This window comes from Podarcis vaucheri (assembly GCF_965113315.1).
Source record: "Podarcis vaucheri genome assembly, chromosome: 7".
NCBI lineage: Eukaryota > Metazoa > Chordata > Lepidosauria > Squamata > Lacertidae > Podarcis > Podarcis vaucheri.
In genome coordinates, this window is record NC_138765.1 from 20,812,371 (window position 1) to 20,835,985 (window position 23,615).

The 23,615-nt window shown below is 47.3% G+C and overlaps 1 protein-coding gene across 2 annotated transcripts in view; it reads left to right on the plus strand.

Moving 5' to 3' along the window:
- The first annotated feature begins 966 nt into the window (after positions 1 to 966).
- The window catches only part of GRAMD1A (GRAM domain containing 1A), a 54,405-nt gene continuing 31,756 nt past the window's right edge, over positions 967 to 23,615 (plus strand). Inside the window, exons 1-3 of one of the 2 annotated variants that reach the window (XM_082231594.1) lie at positions 967 to 1,110; positions 20,306 to 20,525; positions 21,285 to 21,305. In XM_082231594.1, the coding sequence (XP_082087720.1) occupies positions 20,412 to 20,525; positions 21,285 to 21,305 (135 nt within the window). In that variant the 5' untranslated portion in view covers positions 967 to 1,110; positions 20,306 to 20,411. Of the gene's footprint in view, positions 1,111 to 5,419; positions 5,563 to 20,305; positions 20,526 to 21,284; positions 21,306 to 23,615 lie in introns of those variants that run through there. The other variant, XM_082231593.1, reaches the window with a different exon arrangement.

Below are 23,615 nucleotides of genomic sequence, written 5' to 3' on the forward strand. Positions count from 1 at the left end.
GGATTTAGAATTCGGCATAATTTGGGGCATAGCCCTAATTCCCAGGGAGGCCTACTAATTCTCTGGCAGTGGAGGTTAGAAACATTGATAGCCTTATTCCCTGCGAGTGTATCTAACCCTTTTTTAAAGCCATTCGAGTCAGTGGCCATCGAGACATCTGAGAGTGAATCCCATCGTTTATAACTGCACAGAGTGAAGAAGTATTTGCTTTTGTCTGTCCTGAATCGTCCTTTTCCGTGCAAACAGCGGGTGATTTATTAACGGAAATGTGGGGGGTGGGCGGGCAGGAAACAAGTCGACCTATTCTGTCAAATGCCTGGAGGAAACGGTGCGTTGCTGGCGTAATGCCAATATGACGTGTGCCCGTGCACCATGGATGTCTGATAAGCTTCCAGGCAAATCTCGACTTGTGTTTACTTTGGGTTTATTGGCTTGCAAAGCAAACATGGTTCCATGTTCACTTTTCTTTTGGGACTGAAGGGACACGTGCCAGGCAGAAGCAGAGCCAGGATCTTCCTGCTCATCCAATTCTGCATTTGGCCACCAGCTCCAAACTCCCACCGGCCATTCTGACGGGTGGATGGGAAGCTGGAGCCCCCGATCTGGAGGGACACAGCCTGCCCAAACCTCTCTTTTAAGTCCTTGCACAATGCCTTTTATTTCAGCGGCAGTCGAAAGTGGTGCTGTCCGGATTTTGGTTGGACTACATTTCCCACCAGCCCAGGCCAGAAAGGCCAAATGAGGGTAATGGGAGTTATAATCCACAAAGCCTGGAAGCCCCCCCCCCCCATTGGCTACCCCTGCTTTTATCTGGAAGCGTTACTAGTGGATTTGAGGGGAGCCTTTTTTGCAGAGGCCGAGAATATGAGGGTTGTCCTTGCCTTTTGTGTTTTTTTTAAATCAAGGAAGTAGATCCACACTCCCAAGAATGAGCATAGCTCACAAAGGCAACAGCCACAGAATGCAGAGTGTCCGTTGGAAAAGGAAAACGGAAAAATGAGTGGGTGTCGGGTAGAATGGTTTCCTTGAGCTCTTTCAGTTTATGTAATCCCAGTGGAGGAGATGGCTGGGCAGCTGGCACAACGAAGGAGAAACAAGCCTTACTAGGAGGTGAGGTATTTTACTACAGGCCCCACCTGTTGTTTTAGCCTCTGGACCTAGAGATATTACTCCCACACCGTTTTCCCCCGTTACTTCAGGTGTGTGGTGAACTTTCTGCCCTCCAGATGTGGCTGAACTACAACTCCCACTGTCCCCAGCCATTGGTCATGTTTGCTTGGGTTGATGGGCGTTGTGGTTCAGCAACAACCCCGGGCGTTTGGCTGATTTGACATCCGATGTCCTTTTAAATGTATTGTGGGAGTGGGGGGATTATTGGTTTGCCATTGTTATTTTTATTATGCATTTTGTTTTTATTTTGCAATTTTTTGTCGTGAGCCTACGGGTGAAGGGCGGTATACAAATTTAAATGACAACATTTGGAGGGACAAAAGGTTCCTGCGCCTGACACTTCAACACTGCTTACTGTTTTGGGTTTTTTTGTGCTGGTGGGGGTTGTTCTTGCTCATTCTGCTGAATGGGGTCCTAGACGTTTGCCACAGACAGCACCACTGTCTGAGGTTTTACAATGAGATTTATTTATTTACAGTGTTTTACAGACACACACACACACCTTTTAGCAGAAAAGACTTCTGGAGCAGCTTACAAAAATCAGTCCTAAGACAGGCCCTGCTTTCAGACAATTTGAAAGGATATGGCACATGAGGAAAAGGCAATGGGAGGGAGGAGGGGAAAGCAAGTTCTAGTGCAAGTTTTTTGGAAGTTGTGGCCAATGGCTGTGGCAGTTTGGACAGTTTTGATAAAGGGCAGCCCCTCCCTTGAAACACTGTTCTGCCCCTGCCAGATCAGATCCCGGAGCAAAGCTGGTGACAATGTCTAGGTCAGGAGGACACAGCATCTCCTGCCACGCAGCTCTTCCCTTGGAAAGCAGCGATAATCCTCAGAGGAAGGGTGCTTGGTGGAGATACTCTCCTCCCTTGCCAATATCAGTAATTACCGTTGTGAGCAATAAAAAGAAACACACTTCAAAAAATTCCCTCCTCTCACAAGATCCTGGAAAAAACGGTTTAAGAAAACAGGATCTGGTGTTTGCAAATGTTAAAAATGTGGATGCTCAGCCCTCAAAGTGTAAAAATATGCTATAAAATCCCCAACTACTTCAGTGATTTGTTCGCCTCCTATATTTGTTCATTTGTTTATCTATCTATTTATTTATTGGGGCTTCCCCTGGGCATCAGGTTAGTCACTTTGAGATTGTGAGGTGCTGGGGTGAGATGGACCTGTGGCTTGACACGGAGGGTCTTTTCTTATGATCTAATTTTTAAAATGTCTGCCCGCACTTTTTGACTGCAAAGCTCCCCTCCCAACAACAGCTTGCAATACATTAAAAAAAATGGACGGTAAGATAAACAAACAAGCATAAAACATGGTCCATCTAGTTCAGCATCCCGTTCTCACTGCCAGTGGAAGCCAAATAAATAGAGCAGATGGAACAAAACCATGTACAGTACTGTAGTTGTTCTTTCCATGCATATTATTTTTCTCCTTGGGAAGCTGAGTGTTTGTCTGATGTCAAATTCAGATTGGGTAATTATAGTTGCTTGGAAGGTCTTGTGCAACAAACCCTCATCCCCAAAAGTCAAAGTGTGGGAACTGTATGGGATAAAGCTTGCTCTGATGCAACATCGCCAAACCTACACCCACCTAATCTCCATGCAAACAAATCAGCATGACTGCTCAATAAGCAGGTAGCCTGGAAGTGTCACTGGTGCTGATACTCAATAGGCTCCACTCTGTGCCCTTGTAGCAAGCTTTGAGCCAACCCAACCTCCAAAGGTAAGGAGGCACGGAGCAAGGCCTCTAATGCCGAATGTACCTGGTTGGCAGAGTTGCCTTTCAGGGCCTGCTAACCTTTTTCAACCAGGAGGCATATCAGTAATTCCGAGAAAGTGCTATAGGTGCGTTACAAAATGGCTGCCATGGGGGGGTGACGAAGCACAAAATGGCTGCTGCGGGCGTGGGGGCACAAGTGCGAAATGGCTGCCACACCTGAAAGGGCATGAAAAGAGGCAGTAGCGCAAAATGGTGTAAGCATGCCCCTGCATAAATGGGGGGGGGGGGAACCGTATCACCCGCAAGGGCCCTGACTCAGAGAAATGCTCTTTGTGTCTTTCCTCTGGGCCCATCTTAGGCAGTCACATTCAAAAAGTACAATGGCTGCACAAGCTGTTTCTGTGTGTATATGACGTACTGGCTCCACGTCTGAGGAGACCCTCTGGGCAAAGTGCTGTGGCAGACGCCCCTCTTCTATTAATGGGCTCTGGCAGGCTTAGCTGATAGCACCATGTTGCAAGTCTAGGGGCATTGTAGGAAATTTAAATAGGCCTAGTTGCCTTGGCCTGCTTGGAGTTACTAGGCCAGAAAATTATTTTAAGGGGGGAGTCCAGAGCACATATCAGCAACCCAAGGAAGTCAGGTGCCAGTCTGTATATGTGTGTGCCTGTGTATGTAGCAGAGGAATTCTATTTGTTCCGAAACAAAATTGTGCCATTTGAATGCTGGGAAATTCACTTCCCCTACAATGACCTCAAAGACAATGTCTGGGCAGCTCTCCCACGAATGAGTACTGTACATTTATTGCACATTTTAAAATTCCATCATTTGGAAAGGCCCTGCGTTTGTCTACCACCATGAAATGAGTCAGGAGGCTTGTGTGTGTCTTGGAAAGGGTGCTTGTTTTGAAAAGCGCACCAAAAATGTTTAACTATTCCTAGGAGTACATAACTGCTTGGCAAGGGAAGGACACCAGTAGCTGACCCAGTGCATACCGCAAAGTGCATGGCTGCATGCTGGAAGTGCAGTGATGTCATATAAACAATGGCTAGAGGAAGTAGGTTTGGATGTGGGTTCCGGTTCCATTTAAGACATCATCTGCACATAAGGAGAGGCAGTTGTCGGATAATGACAGCTTAAAGAAGCAATACAATTGTCTAGCAAAGAATGTTTACATTCCTTTTGAGAATAAAAAAAAAGGAAAATGTAGCATCATAAGTTTGATTTGGAATGGCTGACCCTTAATGCTGAAAATGTGTTTGTGGACTTATTTATATAGTGCCATGAATTTGCGAATTCATGGCACTATATTACAGGCCTCTGCTTCTAGGAGCCTACAATGAAAGTTCACAACTGAGGAAGAGGGAAATGGGGAACGGGCAACGCTCAGCGGAAGAGCATCAGTGATCAGTCCCTGGCATCTCCAGGTACCAGGGCTGGGAGAGACCCTTGCCTGATGTTCTGCAAAGCCTCTACCAGTCAGTAGTAGTCAGGGGTAGTCAATGTGGTGCCCTCCAGATGCTGGGGTTGGGCAAGATGACCTTGGTGGTCCTTTCCACTTCTACGATTCTGTGATTCTATGAAGGGCAGTGGTTTCACTGTGTAAGGCAGCTTCCTAAAAGGAGGGGTTCACTGGGGAAAGAGGCATTTATTTCACTTAGTTACAGTGGGTTATGGAGACTAAGGAATTAATGTGTCACCCACACCCACCTCATTCCCAGCAGTGGAGGTTGGCTAATTGCTGGTGTCAAACCATTCCTGGAGACTCAGTTTCTGTGGAATAAAGGGCAAGCAGTTGCTTCTGCTTTTGAAACCTGGTTTTCTAACTACCGTATAACTAAATCTGATATCTTGTTGATGCATTTTTAATGTTAAGCATTAACTACCCAGAAACAATAGTTTTACACCTTGCGCAGGCACATACTCTCTGTCTTCCTCCCAGTCTTGCAGCAGACTCCATAATTGGGCAACTATCCAAAGCATAAGATTTATTTATTTTTTAAAAATGGATTCTTTTCCCGAGCTCCGCAGCAAAGGCAGCCTGGAATTCTGATTCCACCGAAGGAAGACATGCGCTGCCGTCCCAGTGATTCGCTCAAGGTCAACGCGACTCCCCAGGCCTGCCTGATCATTTCCCCCGCCCGCAACGTTTTGGGAGCGGAAGAACCCAGGAGTCCGGGCTGCCAGCCCCGGTCCGCTAGACCCCTAACTTTCTCTGGCCCTGGCCAGGAACCCAGGTTCCCAGATCCACTTCCTGATCCAGAAGCGAACCCCACGAGAACCCAGCCTGCTTTGCCAGCCTAACTAGGCCGCTCCCCCCTCTTTATTGGGGTGCGTGCGTGCGCGGAATAGAGCGGACCCAGGAGTCCCGGCTCGGCTCCCCGCACCCCCCGCCTCCTCTCCTCTGGCCCCTCCCCCTCCGGCTTGCCTTCGCTGCCGCGCTGCGCGGTGCTGGAGCCGCCGGGGGTGCGCGCAACGAAAGGGGCGGCCGCCGCCGCCGAGGAAGGAGGAGGGCGGGGAGGGACGGAGGGAGCGCGGGGCCTGCCTCTCCTTCCTCTTCCTCTGCGCGGCACCAGGGCCGCCGGCCGGGACCAGCGCTCGCCTCTCCATCCCGGCCGGGCGGGGAGGGGGGAGCCGCCCGCCCCGCTGGCCGCCTTGGGCTATGTTCGAGTAAGGAAAGCGCGGCGCGGGGGGACCGGGGTGCGTGGCCGGCGGGCGGGAGGGATCGGCGGCGAGCGATGCCGGCCGCGTCGGGAGCGGGAAGAAGAGCCAGGATCGCGCCGAGGGAGGACGGCTCTTGGCTGCAAGCAGGGGGCGGGGAGGTGGGGGGATCGGGGCTGCGGGGATCTCTGAAGCCGGGCTGGGAAAGCAGGCGACCGTCTCCTCCTCCTCCGGGCTTGTGCCCGCTCTCCCAGCGCTTCGGAAGCCGGACTGGCCACTTGTCAGCTGAGAGGCGGAGAAGGATGGATGGAGGCAGAGGGATGGACACAAAGGAGCTGCCGGGAAGGAGGGAGAGGGCGGGTGGCAATGAAGGGTTGTGTTTGCGTGGGACCCGGGAAACGGGTTTCTTTCTCTCTCTTTCTCGCTCTTCGCGGAGGTGCAGATCTTCCAAAACACCCGGCGGGGCGGAGGAGCAAAACCCTCGGCTCCTCTGCCTTAATCTCCGGAAGGCGCTGGGGGAAAGGGCAGCGCACGCGCGCGCGTTTGCAAGCTCTTTTTGGAAAGTCTTGTAGGATGGGGCGGGAGCGGGGGGAGATTTCAGGTCGGTCAGCCCCCCCCCCGCTGCACTCCGATTTCTCCCACCCACTCCCTTTGCTACAGGTGCGTGTTTATCAGCGTCTAGTTCTCTCACGGTGTGACATCAGTCTGTGTTCAGCAGTGGTAGCAGCGTGGTCTTTGTAGCGCCATCGTCGGGGAAGCCTTTGTTCCGCGTGTCCCTCCACGCATTTACGTGTGCTTGTGTGTGCATATGGACGCAACGAGGAGGGGGCTTGAGGTCCCATCCCCCACTGCATAAACTGATATTCTCCATCTCAATACTGGAAAGTGTAAGGGTGCAGGGTGAGTGTCGCCCGTTGTTCTCCCCTTCATCTCCTTGGGGAAGGGGTCGATGAAGCTGAGACTTGGATTGACAGCTGTGCGGAAGGGTGATGGGCAGCGGTAGCTTTTGGCCCATCTGGGAGTTAGAACATAATTCTCTGGCCTCTGCTGCCTTCTTGGGCTTGTGTGTTTGTGTATAAACGAATAATAAGAATGCCTGTGCTAGCAGACACACACACACACACACACACGCATGTGCCTTGTGATTAAATGGGGGAAAGTTGGAACCAGGATCTCCTGAGATTCCTTCTGGGGAGGTATTTGTCAGTGGCTTTTTAGTAAAAGGAACAGGCTTGTGTGAGGTTCTTCATGATTGGGCTTTTAAGCTAAGGATCTTTTAATTTCAATATACTTTTTTGGAGTACAGGAAAGTAAAGGGAATCCCTTGAGGTGTGTGTGTGTGTGTGTTTTCTTCAAGCTTCTAATTTAATTGCTTGTGGTTAAAGCGGTTTTACAAATTGGTTTTACAAAGTTCTGATTTTATTACTTCAATATTTTAAAGACCAGTCTTACGATATTGAGAATATGGAGATTATAGGACTAGGGGGTAAGAAAGTAATAAAATATTACATTTGGCCCCAATACAAGTTTTCCAACTGGAGTAACCAACATGGTGCTATCCAGATATTTCTGGATTGCAACTCCCACCAGCTCTGCCCATTGGCATATGGAGACCACCATGGTGGTTATAGGTTAGAGTCTTCTGATGATCCAGACCACTGAGTGTCACAAGCAGAAAATAGGATTCCTGATGACCAGGTAGTAATAGGTTACTTAAGTAAGTGAGCCAAGTTTCGTACGTCAGACCAATAAACAAATGTGGTATATTGCCAAATGGATCTGGAAGAAAGTAGTGTTTTTTTAAAAAAACAACACCCTAATAAATAGATTAGATCCTGAACATAAAGGCAAACCTATCGATTGAGGTTCATTTCACCCATCACTGGAAAAAACAAGTCTCTTCATTTCTAGTGTGAATAAATAATATACTTTCTGTACCATCTGAAGGTCATTTGGATGCCTGAAAACACACTGAACATGAACTCCTGGTAGTCAAAAGACATTCACATTACAAGAAGGTCACAGTTGCCCCATGGATCTCACTGACATTAGCAAGTTATCAGGGATGCTCCAGATGAAAACTTCTGAAGTATCTTTCCTTACACGAACCATGGTTTAAAACCACAGGGTTTAGCCCTGAATTCCTCCGCAGCTGTACAATTAGGTGTCTTTTACACATTCTCACAGCCCTATGAAAACTATTTATGAGCAGCTCCTGTGCAGCCACTCGGGCAATAGGCTAATCATGCAGATCTTTCACACAGAATCAGAAGTGCTCCCTTCCTGGTGCAGTTCTAATTCCATAGAAAAGACTTAATATCAGGGATGGAGAAGTTGTGGCCCTAGACATGTTGCTGGACTCCAAGTCCTATCACCCTTGACAAATGGTCTCTCTGGCCAGGGCTGATGAGAATTTGAGTCCAACAACAGAAGGAGGTCCCCCTCCTCCCTTGACCTCTACAATCAGGCCTCTCAGCCACGTCATTGGGTTATTTATGCATTCTCAGTGCATGGGAGCTGCTGGCGGTTACAACGCTTTCAGGAGGCCAGGAAAACATAAAAAGGCATGTCAGGCCAAGGCTGACCCCAACCCACCTCCCCCAGGACGTTTGGCTATCCAAGCAACTCCACAGCAACTTGGGGAAAGTGGGCCTCAGGATGCCTTCCTTGTATGTGACGTCCTTTCGCAAGTGATGTGTCTTTTGGATCACATGCAGCCAGCACCTCCGAAAACCTTGTTACCCTAATCAGCTGCTTGAGTGGCTTGTGCAATTTGGATCAGCCGCAGTCTACACTGAGGGTGTTTCGAAAACACCCTGAAGTGTGGAGAATCCCTGTGACAAGCACTCGAGCTGTCCCTGTGCCTTCCTATTCTGGAGGTGTGGAGCCCAGGCAAAGGAAGTGGCTCACAGGAAACTCTTGTCTCTTCCCCCCTTCACCCCACAATGCCTGACATTTGGGGCAGCATCCTGCCAATCTGGCACAATTCTGGCTGCAAATGTGGTTCCTGCCTTGGCACAGGGCTCTCTGATCTGAATCCTCAGCCTCCCACCACCTGCGGGGATGAACTGTCGCTCTCTGTCTGTCGACCCTTTCCCTGTTAGCCCTGCGGTTCCTGTGACAGCCGCCCCCATCTGCTGAAGGCCTGACCTCTTCCTCCCCCTGGACACCGGGGTCCGCGTGGCACATGGATGGGAGGCAAGGCAGGGGAACTAGGTTGCTCAATGCCATGCCAAGGTCGGCCCCAGAGAGAGCATTAGCATTTCATTAGAGCGGATGCTGTGGCCACACAGAGCATGGGAGAGCAAGGAGCATGACATGCACAGTCCCCTATGCCCTTTCTTTCTCAGCCCCAGCCCACACCCTTGCTCTTCTTCTGACAATAACCCTGCTCCTTTCTGCTGCCGTTTGGTGTGCTTCTGTAACCTCTTTTTAGCCTTAGTGCACACCATACATTTAAAGGACACCCCCCCTCGAGTCCTGGGAACTGCAGCATGCTGAAAGGAATTGTATGTCTGTGAGCAATAACTACAGTTCCCGGGGTTCTTTTTTAGGAGGGGAAATGTGCTTTAAATGTATGGCATGTATGCAGCCCTTTTCATATTTTAATGATTTTTTAAAATCCACATGGGGTATACCATAGTTGGCTCTTGTGCTTTATGAATAGGGAAACAGTGCATGCAAAATCTGGGGCCAGCCATGAGAGGTTTTAAGAGGGGCTGATCTGGAGGCTTGACTAATTTTGGAGGGTGTTAATGACAGGTTGGGGTGACCTCTGTCAAGGATGAAGCTGGAAGAATTATTTCCGTAAGCCTCAAAGATCTGTAGTGTTAATTCCTTACAGGCCTAGGATTTACTCACTTTAACTATTTTGCAACATAGGGCCCATTTATTATTTCTCATCCATTTACGTTTCTATTTCTCTCTTCTTTCCCACTTTCTCGTGGCACAAAGCTGGCTACAGTTATTGTTGCTGTGGATGTTATTTAATTTACATACAGCTTAATGGCAAACTAGGCATTTAAGGCATTTATGATTAAAAAAACCCATGACAGAAACATTAAACATTCCTAATTAAAACACGCAACCAAGCTATCCCATTTAAAAAACATTGCAGTTAAATTAGATGTGCCCTTCCTAGCAAGTATGGATGGCATCTGTCTATCTCGGGAGACAATGGAAGGGTGTGCCTTTGGAGGTGAAGTCAAACCATCAGAGAGTTACAGCACCTCCTGTGGCTATAGAGACCGATACGGAAGAGACATGTTTTGTTGCAGCGGGGGCAGATGAAGGTGTTTGGCTGCAAGTATATATGCAGCAGTACGCAGCAGCAGCTGCAGTGCCACAATCAGTGGGTGGCTGTGAGCTGTCCACCGTATTTTTAGTGTCAGCATTGGTAGGCCCTCGGGCTCTGGGCTAAGGTTGCCAGATGTTGCAATTGGCCTGTCGAAGCATATCTGTGCTGCAGTCACAACAGTCTGTCTCGTCTCCCAGGGTATCTTGGGAATTGTACTTGTGTACGTAAAGCTACCTGAGTTGGCAGCGGCCACCACATCTTGCAGTAGCAAATCCCGTAGTTTTTTCTTTGAAGGTGACCCGGAAACTACAACTAATCCAGAATGTGGTAGCTAGACTGGTGACTGGGAGCGGCTGCCGAGACCACATAACACCGGTCTTGAAAGGCCTACATTGGCTCCCAGTACGTTTCCGAGCACAATTCAAAATGTTGGTGCTGACCTTTAAAGCCCTAAACGGTCTCGGTCCAGTATGCCTGAAGGAGAGTCTCCACCTCCATCGTTCTGCCTGGACACTGATGTCCAGTGCTGAGGGCCTTCTGGTGGTTCCCTCGCTGTGAGAAGCCAAGTTACAGGGAACCAGGCAGAGGGCCTTCTCGGTAGTGGCACCCGCCTTGTGGAACACCCTCCCACCAGATTTCAAAGAGAAAAACAACTACCAGACTTTTAGAAGGCATCTGAAGGCAGCCCTGTTTAGGGAAGCTTTTAATGTTTAATAGACTATTGTATTTTAATATTTTGTTGGAAGGAGCCCAGAGTGTATGGGGAAACCCAGCCAATTGGGTGGGGTATAAATAAATAATTATTATTATCACCATCATCATCATTATTATTATATCTGTGTGCTGTCTGAAGAAGCAGGAGCACGCTCTAGTTGTAGAAACGTAGGAGAAACTGCCTTACGCAGGGTTTCCGACAGGTGATTCCCAATCCTCCCTAGAGATGCTGAGGATCGGACCTGGGACCTTCTGAATGCTGTGTGGATGCCCTAGCAATGAGCTGTGGCCCCGTCCTTTGTCTCTAAACAAGGTTGCGGCTGATAAACACCAACAACATCCTTCACCTGAAGCAGCCAATCGAGAGAGGGCATCCTCCTTCAAAGCTGCCTCTTGTTGCTTGTCTTCCTCTCCTGCACAGCCCTAATCTTGAATGCTCCTCTTAATCCTCAACCTCATAAGAACTCCAGATCTCACCCCAGCCCCCTTTTTCCCTCTCCATAAGAGCTCTCCTCTGTTTTGGTCTCTTCCCCCTGAGCTTCACAGCCACGAGGGGCAACGTAACACAAGCTTTCTTTCCTTTTCTCCTGGGTGAAAACTGTTAGGCGAGGTATCCCTGTTCAAAGGCAGTGTCTTCTATCTGCTCCCATAAGGCGTAAGTGAATATCGATGAGGCAGCTATTTATTCCCATCACCCAGGGGCAAAACAAAGAGGAGCCACACCGCCATTTAATCCCAGGAGGCAGCTGGCTAAGAGCCCTTGGGAATATTGTGGAAATAGCACTTGTAGGTTGCTAGTTTGCTGGTACTGTACTATTCTGGAAGGCTTGCTCCAGTGGCTGCACCTTGGGTTTTTGTTCCCCTTCCTCTTATAACCAGTGAGGCCACCAATGAATCTTCCCCTAGGGATGCCTCAGAATCAACACAGGCAGCTTTTTCTTTGTCCGGATAGAGTTGCAGGGCAGGGGTGAGGTTCATAGAGAACATAAAGAGTCCTGCTGAATCAGAGGAAAGGCCTGTCTAGCCCAGTCCTTCTGTTCCCATGGTTACCAACCCAGATGCCTATTTGTAGTCCACCAGCAGGACATAGGGACACAGGAAGCTGCCTTATTGGCCTGTCTAGCTCAGTGCCGTCTACGCTGATTGGCTGTGGCTCTCCAGGTTCCAGGCAGGGGTCTTCTCCATCCCTACCTGGAGATAGATGGGATTGAACCTGGGGACATTATGAATGCAAAGCAGATGCTCTGCCTGCTGAGCTGCATGCCTCCCACGGTTGTTCCCTAGCAACTGATATTCTGAGGCATGCTGCTTCCAATGCTGGAGGTGATATGTAACCATCGTAACTAGTAGCCTTGTAATCCACAAATTTGTCTTAACTGCTTTTTAAAAAAAAGATGTCCAAATTGGCAGCCATCTTTACATGATGTGTAAGTTAGATGAGGAGGCCGGCCGGCATGTTTGTGTATCTTCTGTTGTCCTGGTCCCATAGACCGATTGGTGCACCATTTCGCTCTGCAAAATGCAACCAGGGTTGCATACACGCCATCAGTTTAAAGGACACCGAAATCATGTGCCCCCCCCCAAATAATCCCAGGATCTGCAGTTTGTTAAGGGTGCTGGGAATTGTAGTTCTGTGGGAGATAAACTACAGAGCAAAGATTCTTTGGGGGGAGCGATGTGCTTTAAATCTGCTTCAGATATATGGTGTGTATGTTCACTGGGACTTATGTGCCCTCAGCTGGAAGCGGGTGCATTCTTTCCCTCCGGAGTCTGCAGCTGCGGGTCCTAGATAAGGCCAAGCAATGGTCCATAGAGAAGAAAACAGGGTCAAATGGTACGATTGGCTGAGAGCCACAGCCCTCCCACATGCTACCCAGAACTTGGTGTTCTGAAGTGAAATTCAAGGACAAACAGGAATTAGGAAGAATGACTTGACTCTTCAGCGCATATTTTGACAGGTTGAATTTATGCGGTTATTTTATTTGGGAATATCTTATACAATAATGAAAAGTGGGTAAGAATTTTTTTAATATAAATAATAATACTGATAGTAACAACTATTATTAAGAATGCATGTGAAAAGCAATGAGCAATTCCTAGGGATGCTTATGACCTATTTCATTTGTCTAGCCATTTCCTTTGCTGTTGAAGGTGGGATTCTATATTCTGGTCAGATTTGGAATTTATGTGCATTTACGCAGGGTTCCCCCCTGCAAAGCTGAGAGCGCTTCAATTTAAAATGAAGCACTTAAGGAAGCACACAAGTCTGTGTGCTTCTTGGTGTCTGAATCTGACACCCTATGAGTCGTACCAGGGCATGATCCAGAGACCCGCCACTCACAGCAGCCTTGGCTGAAATTAAACAGATCTGGGGCTGGTGAGTGCCTGCCTGGATGGGAGGCCTCCACGAATCCTGTATGGAGGCCTCACAGTCTTCACTGGAAGAAAGCGATCCAAAACTTCTGGCAGTCCTTGGTGGCTTGGCAAAATTTGTCCTCACTGAGATTCTGCTCTCACCCCTGAAAGAGAGGTGGGCTTTTTCTCTCTGACATCACCCTGAGTTTAAGGGCTGGGTTCATCCCTTCTTCTCCAGTTGTCAATTGGTGATAATCTCTCTGGTGCTGAGCCTTCAGCCCTAGTCTATATGTGCCACAGAATGAGATACTAAGATCCTGAGATGGCAGGGTGGAATGTGCCACTTCTCACTTTCGGTGGCGGATGCCATTTTTTATATGGTAACCTGCTAATTATAGACAGGGCACCCATGGGCACAGTGACACCCATGGGGATTTTTCCTGTTGCCACAGTCTTTAAGCCCTCACCCTGTTGGCCATGAGTTGATGAGGGTGGGTACCATTATTTCTCCCTTGAAAAGTAAACAGAGCTGACGAAGGAAGTTGGAAAAGTGATACTCTTTCCTATCTCCTTGTTCAACTTGTATGTGCCTTTCAAGGCTCAGATTGATTCAATCAGATATAATTTTTACGCAGACGATCCCTTGGAAGAGTGAAATGTGTTAGTGTATTCTTTCTTTCTTTCTCTTTTGCTTTCTCTGGGGTTTCTTCTGAGGTTGAGGGGAAGGAAGTGACGAAAACTTGCTCAAAACCCCAAATCTGCCCAAAGGCCCAAAAAACTTTACAAGCTTGGCTCTAGAGCATTGAGGAACAAGTTAAAAAACATTGGTCCCAGTACAGATGCTTAGCATCTGGCTGGTTACTGTGGAAAACAGGTTGCTGGATAGACCTTTGATCTGATAACAGCAGGGTTCTTATGTTATTATATATTTCACACAAGGCTGCTTTGGGCAGGGCACCCAGTACCATTCTGGACCTGATCCTGTTGTCCTGGGTGGAACACTTAGGTGTTAGCTTGGACACTTAGGTGTGACTGACTTGACTTAAAACAAAACAAGGCAAATGCAATGATGCCATATTATTTATACCAGTCATGCTTTCAAGGAACCCTTGATGTTTTAAACACCCACACTGTGTGGAATTAGATAGAATATCAGATTTGAGGGTTGTAGGGGGAGCATACAAACAGGAATGGGGTGTAATGGGTATTTGGGAGTGTGGGTGGGTTGCCAGAGACTTGCCCATACCTGGAACGGCTTTTAGGCTGGTCCCAGTAACTCCAGGGTCACTCATGTGGTAGCAGTGATTAAAAGGTTTCACTAAATCCCAAATGCCAGGCCAGCCTAATTCAATAAAGCTTGATGCTGACGGGGGGCATAGGATGGGCAATTGCGCATTGCAAAAAGGAAAAAAAGAAAGGCCTCATCAGAAATTTTTAGAACTTATTTATTTGTGCCTTTATGTCGTGATTTTATCTTGTACCGCCCGGAGATCTTATGATAAAGCGTGGTATATAGATTTAATAAACAAAATGAGCATGAAAGAGGTTTAGTGATTTGCACAAAATTTGCACATGCAAGTTGACGTGCGTAAATGCAAATTTAGGATGACTTGCTGCAATCTAAATAGAAACACAATGCACCTCCCCATAGCGGGGAAGACTGTGACCAGGCAACCTATGTGTCTGCCACATCTTGCACAAGTGCTTGCTGCTGATGGGCGACATCAAGCCCCGTCCTGCACTCCTGTCTTAGGATTCTTTATGTTTAAACCAGACTCTGTTTAAATAGAAGGTTGCCCTTCAGGTAGCAGGGTTGCCCCTTGTAAAATCAGACACGTGGCATCGGACACAGTGATGGTGAGGCCCAATTTTAGAACAGTGAAAGGAATGGAAACTCAGTTGACGGAACCCAAGCAGTGTTTGAGAAGGGACTTGGCAGGATATGCACATGCCGGGGGAAGGAGACCAGAGTTAACACCTCACCTCTTTGGGCAGAGAGCCAGGGGGCTCGGCTTTGCCTTGGCTTTTGCCTCTTGTCTTGTTATTAAAAAAGTTGTGCTCTTTTCTAGGAATCCACTGTAGGCATAGAAACAAATACTGATTTCGGAGGTTGGGGGGACTACAGGCTGGCCAGACAGAACTACACTCTCTGAAGAGGCTTGGGTGCCGTAGGAAGAGGATAGAGAAAGCGTTTGGGACAGCCATCCTCCAAAACACTGGCTTGTGTGTATGCTTCCCCCTGCAGCTGTTCAGTGTAAAGCAGCCACCTGCTGCAAGGGGCTGTCCGGGAAGGGCAGACAGAGGCGGGGTTTGTGTGCATGCGGGTGAGCGAGGGCCAAAATAACGGTGTGAGCTGCGTAGCCCAAACAGCTCTGCAGATCTTTTTATCTTGTCTCATCTTCTTTGGGTGCCCTTCTCTTTCTGCCTTTCTCTCTCCCCCCTCCTAATTTCTTGTTCTCATGAATTTCCCTCCGCTCTCTTTCTTTCTTGCTCTCGTTTGCACCAGGACACAGGGCAGATCCTTGGGTGGCTGGTAAGTTCCTTGCTGGATCGGGGCAGGTCTCTCTCTCTGCATGTGTGTGTGTGTGCATGATGATAAGCGTGGAAGTGTGAGGAAACATGTCTCCTGAAACCACCACACCCAGTATCCTGGTCTGTGGGAGCCTGGCGCTGCCTTATTCCCAGTTTCCCAGCCCTTGCTGTTTGCAGATTGTCGCAGAACCTGACATCGCCTCCAATCGCATGATACTGGTGCCTAGCATTCCATGCTGCCCAGCAGACAGAGTCTGAGGCTTTGTCTGGGCAGGAACGGATTCAAATCCCACTCGGCCTTGAAGCACAGAGAGTGATCTTGATCTGGCTGCTTCTCTGTTGGCCTCATCCACCTCAACAGGGTTTTTGAGAGCCTGAAATGGGAATGCTCCCATTGGGTGTGGGATACAAGCTCCATACCTTGGATCCCTTACGCTGGCCCTGTAGACAGTGAACCACAACTACTCCTTCTGCAAAAGGAAGGTAATATTAGCCATTAGTGACTTTCCGATGGCTTGGAAAGGAAAGGAACCAGCTCTTTCCCAGTTTGCCACAGCTTCTTTGCTACATGTAGACAAGCCTTATAGGCAGTCAAACAAACCACTACAGTGGTACCTCGGGTTACAGATGCTTCAGGCTACAGACGCTTCAGGTTACAGACTCCGCTAACCCAGAAATAGTACCCCGGGTTAAGAACTTTGCTTCAGGAGCTTCAGGATGAGAATAGAAATCGTGGCGGCGGCAGTGGGAGGCCCCATTAGCTAAAGTGGTACCTCAGGTTAAGAACAGTTTCAGGTTAAGAACGGACCTCCAGAACGAATTAAGTTCTTAACCTGAGGTACCACTGTATTTGCCAGCCAGCCCCAAACTAAAAAAAACTTCAGATTTCCCAATTCTTCCCCATTTAGGAGGTGGAGTTTTGGCTACTCTTTCCTTTATCCTTGTTTTATTCTTGTTGCTTGCTAGATCAATGATTGAAGAGGTACCAGGGGGTGAGCCTGTAGCCCTGCATGTGGTGTTGTTGGACTACAACTCTCATCTTCCTTGGCAATTGGCCATGCTGGCCATGGCTGATGGGAGTTGGAGTCCAACAGCCCCTGGAGGTTCCCCATTCCTTTGGTACAGCTTATGGAGCGTCCACATGGGTCAGTCTCTTATTCTGTTTGGTTTTGTCTTGACCAGTTTCAGCTCTCTACTCCTCCTTACTATAGCCCTAGCACAGATTAAACTCTTTAACTCCTTTGGCAATCCTCACAGAACTCTAGCCCAATGGTTGCCATTAATCTGATTTGAATTTTATAAGGAAATGCTTTTAGAATGTTGTATTTATTTTACTGTTGTTAGCCGCTATGAGCCCGGCTTTGGCTGGGGAGGGTGGGATATAAATAAAATTTTATTTTATTTTATTTTATTTTTATTATTAAATTAACTGTTTAAACATAGGTTGTGTTTGCCACTCAGCACATAATAAAAAAGCCTCAGACTCTTCTGATCACTCTGATTTCAAGGATGGTGGGGGGAAATGGAGTCCAGCACAAGCCTATATGTGCATTTGCTTGGAAGTAATTCCCATTGTGTCCAATGAAATGTTACCCCTAGTTCAGCCTTTGTCAACCTTGAATGCCTTCCCAGTGTTTTGGACTACAACTCCCATCAGCCCCAGCCAGCACATCAGGTTGGCAAAGTCTGCCCTTCTTACTGTTCAGGATTCCATCCCTAAATGAGATGGTGATGCACTTTAACCCCATCCTTTTATTCACATGTTCATAATGATTAAAGCTAGGGCTGTCAATAAAAGAAATACAGTAATTTTGCAAAAACATTTTGGGCAACTTAAAACAGCCTCCTGATCAATGAGGCTTCATTGTTATTTAATCATAATTCATCTTTATTTAAAATGCAGGTGATTTTAATGCAGCTCCTTTTAACTACCAGCTCACTTTTAGAAGAGTTATTTCACTCAAGAGAAAATGCTTCTTCTATGATGATGCTTTGATATAGTCATGCGCCGTTGAAAAACAAATGTCCCCCCCCCCAAAAAAAAACCCCTGATTGTTTTATTCATGAGCAAATTTTTCAGATTTAACTAACGTATTTATCGGTTAACGCTTTTATAATCGTTCACTTAATATTCCTCCAATGAAGTGACAGCCCTAATTAAAACATAAGAAAATTTGAGTGCATGGGAATATTCCTTGATGTGATGCATGTTTTCCTGTGATCAGGATGTCCTGGTTTCAAATCCTTGCTTAAGTCATGAGCTGTCAGAGTGGCCTTTGGCAAGTTGTATTATTTCAGCCTCGGTTCCTTATGCCTTTGCTCACAAGGCTGTCATGGGAGTAAATAGGATAATTGTCGTAAGGCACTCTATGCCAAACACTTAAAAGCACATGACTTCCCCCAAAGAATCCTGGGAGCTATAGTTTGTAAATGGCGCTGGGATGGTAGCTCTGTGGGGGGTGAACTGTGGTTCCCAGGATGCTTTAAATACATGGCTTGGATGTTCCATAGCTTCACTGGTTCCGGTGCTCCTAGGTGAGTGCTGTTGCTTACGTCGCTAAAACAGCACGGCCCATTCACAAGATGAAGGTATCAGGTTTGGGGGAACCCCACGGCTTGTAGAAATGTAAAGCAATCTTCAAGCGGGGAGAACACCTAAATGCTGCTGGTGGGGTTTTCAAAAACTTCCCAAGGGGAACCGGGCATGCTCCAAGGATACACGGTACATTAATGACCTGATTAGCAGTCATATTGTGGGTTTTTTAAAAAACAAAATGCCAATTGTAGGGGGCTGCACAGCTCATGGGGAGGAGAGGTTTTTAAGCCTTCTCTCCTAGATGCAGTCTTGATTTTGAAAAATCACTCCTTGCCTCTGTGCAACAATCTGCATGAGAAAAGACATTTTCCCATAAGGCTACTTGCTAATTTGAGGAGGGCAATTTTTTTTTTTAAGCAAGACTGCAACTGAGAAGGCTTAAAATGTGCCTTGTGCGCTGTGGTGTTGATGGCTATGCATCCCTGTACATGCCTAGCTTTTGTTTTTTAAGTGCATGCCATAATTGCTAATCATGGTTATAGAACATGTGGCAAGGCAGATTATTGGGGGCATAACCAGGATGACCGAATGGAAGGAGTAATAGGGTGGAACAGGAGTAATCCACACTACAGGCCTCACTTTTTGATTCTTTATAAAATAATTCTCTTGGCATGTTCTGGAGGCCATTGGCAAATATTCGTGTTCCCATCCTACATTTCAAAGGCTTTTCACAGGACCTGCTGACACACGGACATAGATGGGAGCCCAGTAGGAACAGTAACAGGGGGGGGGGGGAATCCCTTTCCTCATGGCTTGTGGGCGGTATGGATGCGGAGCCAGTGTGGCGTAGTGGCTGGAGTGTCGGATTAAGACCTGGGTTCTAGTTCCTCACAAATCTGACTCCAGTTTGCTCACAAATCTGACTCCAGTTTGCTCTTCACTCCCCTTCTGAGTGTCTCTTAGAATCTCTGGCGTTTCCTCAGGTGACCTGACTCTGGGATTAGGATCCTGTTTCTTCTCATGAGCTGGGAGCTTTCCTGTTTACATTTCCTCTGCTCTAGTAATAGCTTCTGCTGGACAGGAAATGAAAAAACAAAACCAAGAAACCCAACTTTGATACTTGTTAAGCTGCAGAGACGGTTTCTGTGTCTTTAAAAGTTCAATAGTACAGAGAATATAGATTTTCCTGTTATAGGGTGCTCCAAGATGGGTGCTCATTGTGAGATGGGTACTCTTCATGCATGGAAAGCTCCCCCCCTTTTTTTGTAACATCCACCAGATGTCTTTGGCATCAAAACACCAGCCTGTATTTTTTTGCTCATTTAATCTGGGTTATATCCTTTCTGATGAGTAATCACAGTTCTTTTTTCTGGGGGTACACAGGGATACGCATACCCCTAAACATTTTGTGAATCTTTGTACTTTTGTTCATTTACTATATTTATTTTTCCTGATATGAACTATAAAATGATGATTTTGAGTCAAAATGAGAGTACCCCTAAACATTTTTTTAGGAAAAAAGCGCTGAGTAACCACCACCACAATGTGTTGCCAGCAACCATTGAGATATTTCTCAATGACCCATTTGCAAATGAAGGCCCCATCTCCCCAGTCTGGAAGCACCCATAGTCCTGCAGTGATGGGAGAAACTGAATGGTGGCAGGTTGTTGGTTTTTTGTATCCCCGCAAGATATGGCAGTGGCTGCAGCCACCTTGACAATGATGCTAAGCAGGCCTGGCTCTGCTTAGAACTCCTCTGTATGCCATCTTGAGGTCCATGCAGGACAGGTGGGAAATAAATGTACTCAATAATTGTTGTTATTTAGTCGTTTAGTCGTGTTTGACTCATCGTGACCCCATGGACCAGAGCACGCCAGGCACTCCTGTCTTCCACTGCCTCCCGTAGTTTGGCCAAACTCATGTTCATAGCTTCAAGAACACTGTTCAACCATCTCGTCCTCTGTCATTCCCTCCTCCTCGTGCCCTCCATCTTTCCCAACATCAGGGTCTTTTCCAGGGAGTCTTCTCTTCTCATGAGGTGGCCAAAGTATTGGAGCCTAAGCTTCAGGATCTGTCCTTCCTGATAAATACATTCAATTCTCCGCAACTCTTAAAGACACAGGTCCTCTTAGGGGTTACATGTGAGCTGGATGTTGTCTGGAGGGTGAAAGCAAGATAGAGGGTTAGAAGGACCAAGGTGGGGAATTAAAGCAAACAAGGGCATAGAAATCATCTTGAGTTTTGTTCCTGGGCAACTTGGGAATGGTAGTGTTTAAATTGGGGCCTCGGCTCACAATTGCCTCCCTGCTTCCTTCCAGCACCGGCACCACATCCCCACGTACAACCCCAAGCAGCTCCCCTTCCCTGAGGAAGCGCTTGTTGCAGTTGCCGCCACGACCTCCTCCAGAGTTGTCCCCGGAAGCCATGGTGGAGAAAGGTTCAGAGAATGCGGCAGAGCGGACCCCTCAACCAGTGCACCCGCCCAGCACCCCACTGAACTACCCCCTCAGTGGGCGCAGCTTCATCCGTAATAACAAGGTAGAATGGGCGGGGGCATGTGTGGCGGGAGATGAGAGAAGGTGAACCTGTTTGGGGAACTCTGCTCAGCTTCTGAGGTGGCTCTTAGGAGGTTTGGTTGGTGGAACAAGGGAAAAGGCCTTTTCAACTTGGGCACCCAGATTATGGAACGACCACCCATGGGAGGTGCCCCCTTTCAGGCACTTAAGGTTTTCTTTTTCCGCTGGCATTGTTTAGTTGGCCCCGTCTGGTTTTCTTTTAAAATTATTAGGCTGTATTTAACTAGCATAAACCAGTGCAAGGACTTCTGTTAGCACAAGGTGGCTTCCCCCTGCTCCTCTTCATATACCAGAAATTAAAACACTAAAGTTAATTACATCTTATACCTGTGTAATGAATACTTACGTAACTAAAATTAATGGGCATGCATAAAATTGAATATTGGCCCTTTCCTGATTGAAGCCCACCCCTCATTGGCCCTGTTTTGTCATCCCACTTTGTGTTTTTGTCTGTCCCGGATGTGTCCTTGAACATGTTTGGGTGGAGGATAGAGAGGGGTGGGCAACTGTGTGCAGGAATTTCCCTACTGCATAAAGGCAAACTTTATATTAGTTAATCTGCCCACTTTTGCCCTGTGTCCCCGCCGGCCGGCCACTGGCATGTGGCCCTTGAAATGTTGCATGGAAGGGAGTGTGATGCTTGGGCTGAAAAAAAGTTCATCACCCCAGGTTAACATGTGGCTTACACGCGCGCTCTCTCTCTCTCTTTTCTCTCTTTCAGAAAATGCAGAGCTGGTACAGTGTAAGTTGTTATTTTTGTTCTTCCATTGGGGTGTACACAAGAATAGAACGCCTCCAGCTTTGGGCCGTTAAGAAGCTATTAAAAGTGCACAGCAATATTGCCAACGTATGAAAAGGCAGGCCTTTCTGGTATCCATCCAAAAAGAGAGAGCTGGAAAGGACATGCATCTCAGTTCACGGCCTTCATGCCACTTAAAGTTATTTGTGACTAAAGCTGCGCTCACACTGTAATTTTAAGACACATGACTTCCTCCTCAGAATCCTGGGAATGGGAGTTTACCCCTCAGAGAGCTGCAATTCCCAGCACCCTTAACTCAGCAGCAGTTCCCAGGGTCCTTTGAGGGAAATTGTGTGTATACCAGTATATACCAGGCATAGGCAACCTTGGCCCTCCAGGTGTTTTGGGACTACAACTCCCATGATCCCTAGCTAACGGGACCAGTGGTCAGGGATGATGGGAATTGTAGTCCCAAAAAACATCTGGAGGGCCGAGGTTGCCTATGCCTGGTGTATACGTTTGTAAGACTGCAACCCTAAACATGGCATTTATTAAGAAGTAAGCCCCATAGCGGACCAGCTTCTGAGTGTATGTGCCTCAGGATTAGAGCCATAATTCCAGAAGTGAATATCAACACAAAAAGTTGTTGCACTTTTTTTTGCTGATTTTCCAAAAATCCCCCCGGATGCTAATTCTGACATTGGGAAATCCGTCCGCATGGCAACCCTAATGAACTTTCTCCCTTGTGCTTGTTTACTGAGAGGTTTGCCCTATTAAGTTCAATGGAACTTACTCCCTAATATGTGTGATTAGGATTTCAGCCCAAAGCCTTTGGAGTAGTGTGGTCAGCATTTCATGGGTTTGCTTTCATGGTTTTACTTCCTCCCCCCCCCCCCCATTACTATTTTTAAAGTATATTTAAAAACCACCAGCTCATTTAAAAAAAAAAATCAAAATCAAAGCACTGAACAATAAGATAATTGAAACGTCGTAAAACTGCAATTACAAAATCATAGAACACTGTACACATAGATCAGTACTGAGTTACATTAATCCTATGAAAAGTCCTTGGCGATACAAATACATTTCCAGTTGGTGATGAAATAACCGGATGGCAAGTGCTTGGTTTCAATAGGAACAGTGTTCTCGATCCCTGGTGTCACTGCGCCAAAAGCCTTGGTTCACAAAGAAACTCTACGAATACTAAGTCATATTAAGTAAATATTACCGTTAAGTAATATTTACTTAACGACGATTGTAGTTCCTTGTCTTATGAAACTTTTACGGCCACTCTAAATGTGACACCGTTCACACAAATAGCAATCGAAAGATTATTTTTTAAAAAAAGTGTAAATAACAAGCATTGCATTGGTGGTGGTGGGGAGCGGAATCTAGATTTGGGACCCCAGTGGGCAGTGTTGCAGTGAGGTTATTAAATTAGGTCCTAGCTGAATCAGCATCTTGCATCCCTTCATCCTTGTAGCTCAAGGCAGTGCCTGCAGTCTTTCCTCCCCCTTCCATTTGTATCCTGTCAACAACCCTGTGAGGTTGGTAGGCAGAGAGGTTGCTGTGACTGGCTCAAAATTCACCCCGTGACCCTTCATGGCTGAGTGGGGATTCGAACCCGAGGGAGGGAGAGGATATCCTGGAACCTAAAAGGCAGTGTAGGAAATAAATCAGCGCCTTAAACTGGGAGTCTATTTAGTATATTCCCAAGCCATGTTTTAATCACGATGAGCACTTTTTCATAGACCACAGGCATGGGAATAATCTGAGTATGTAAACAAACAAATGCTCCTTGCAGTTGGAAACCTAGCACAGCAGGGAAGGGGACTGGCTTAGAACCTTTCTGTACCATTGATATGGTAGAAGAAGAAGAAGAAGAGTTTGGATTTGATATCCCGCCTTTCACTCCCTTTAAGGAGTGTCAAAGCGGCTAACAATCTCCTTTCCCTTCCTCCCCCACAACAAACACTCTGTGAGGTGAGTGGGGCTGAGAGACTTCAGAGAAGTGTGACTGGCCCAAGGTCACCCAGCGGCTGCATGTGGAGGAGCGGAGACGCGAACCCGGTTCCCCAGATTACGTGACTACCGCTCTTAACCACTACACCACACTGGCACACTGGTAGATTTCTAGCTGTGGCATATTCCTCCCTCACTCAAATGTAGGGACATTAAAATGTGAGGTGTGCAAATGTACCCCTGCCTGCAGTGGTACAGCCCACTCCCCATTCTGCTCCATGAGCAGATCTGGCTAGTCTCATTGAATGAAATGCACAAGCATTTGAGGGGTGGCAAAGGGGAGGGGCAGTG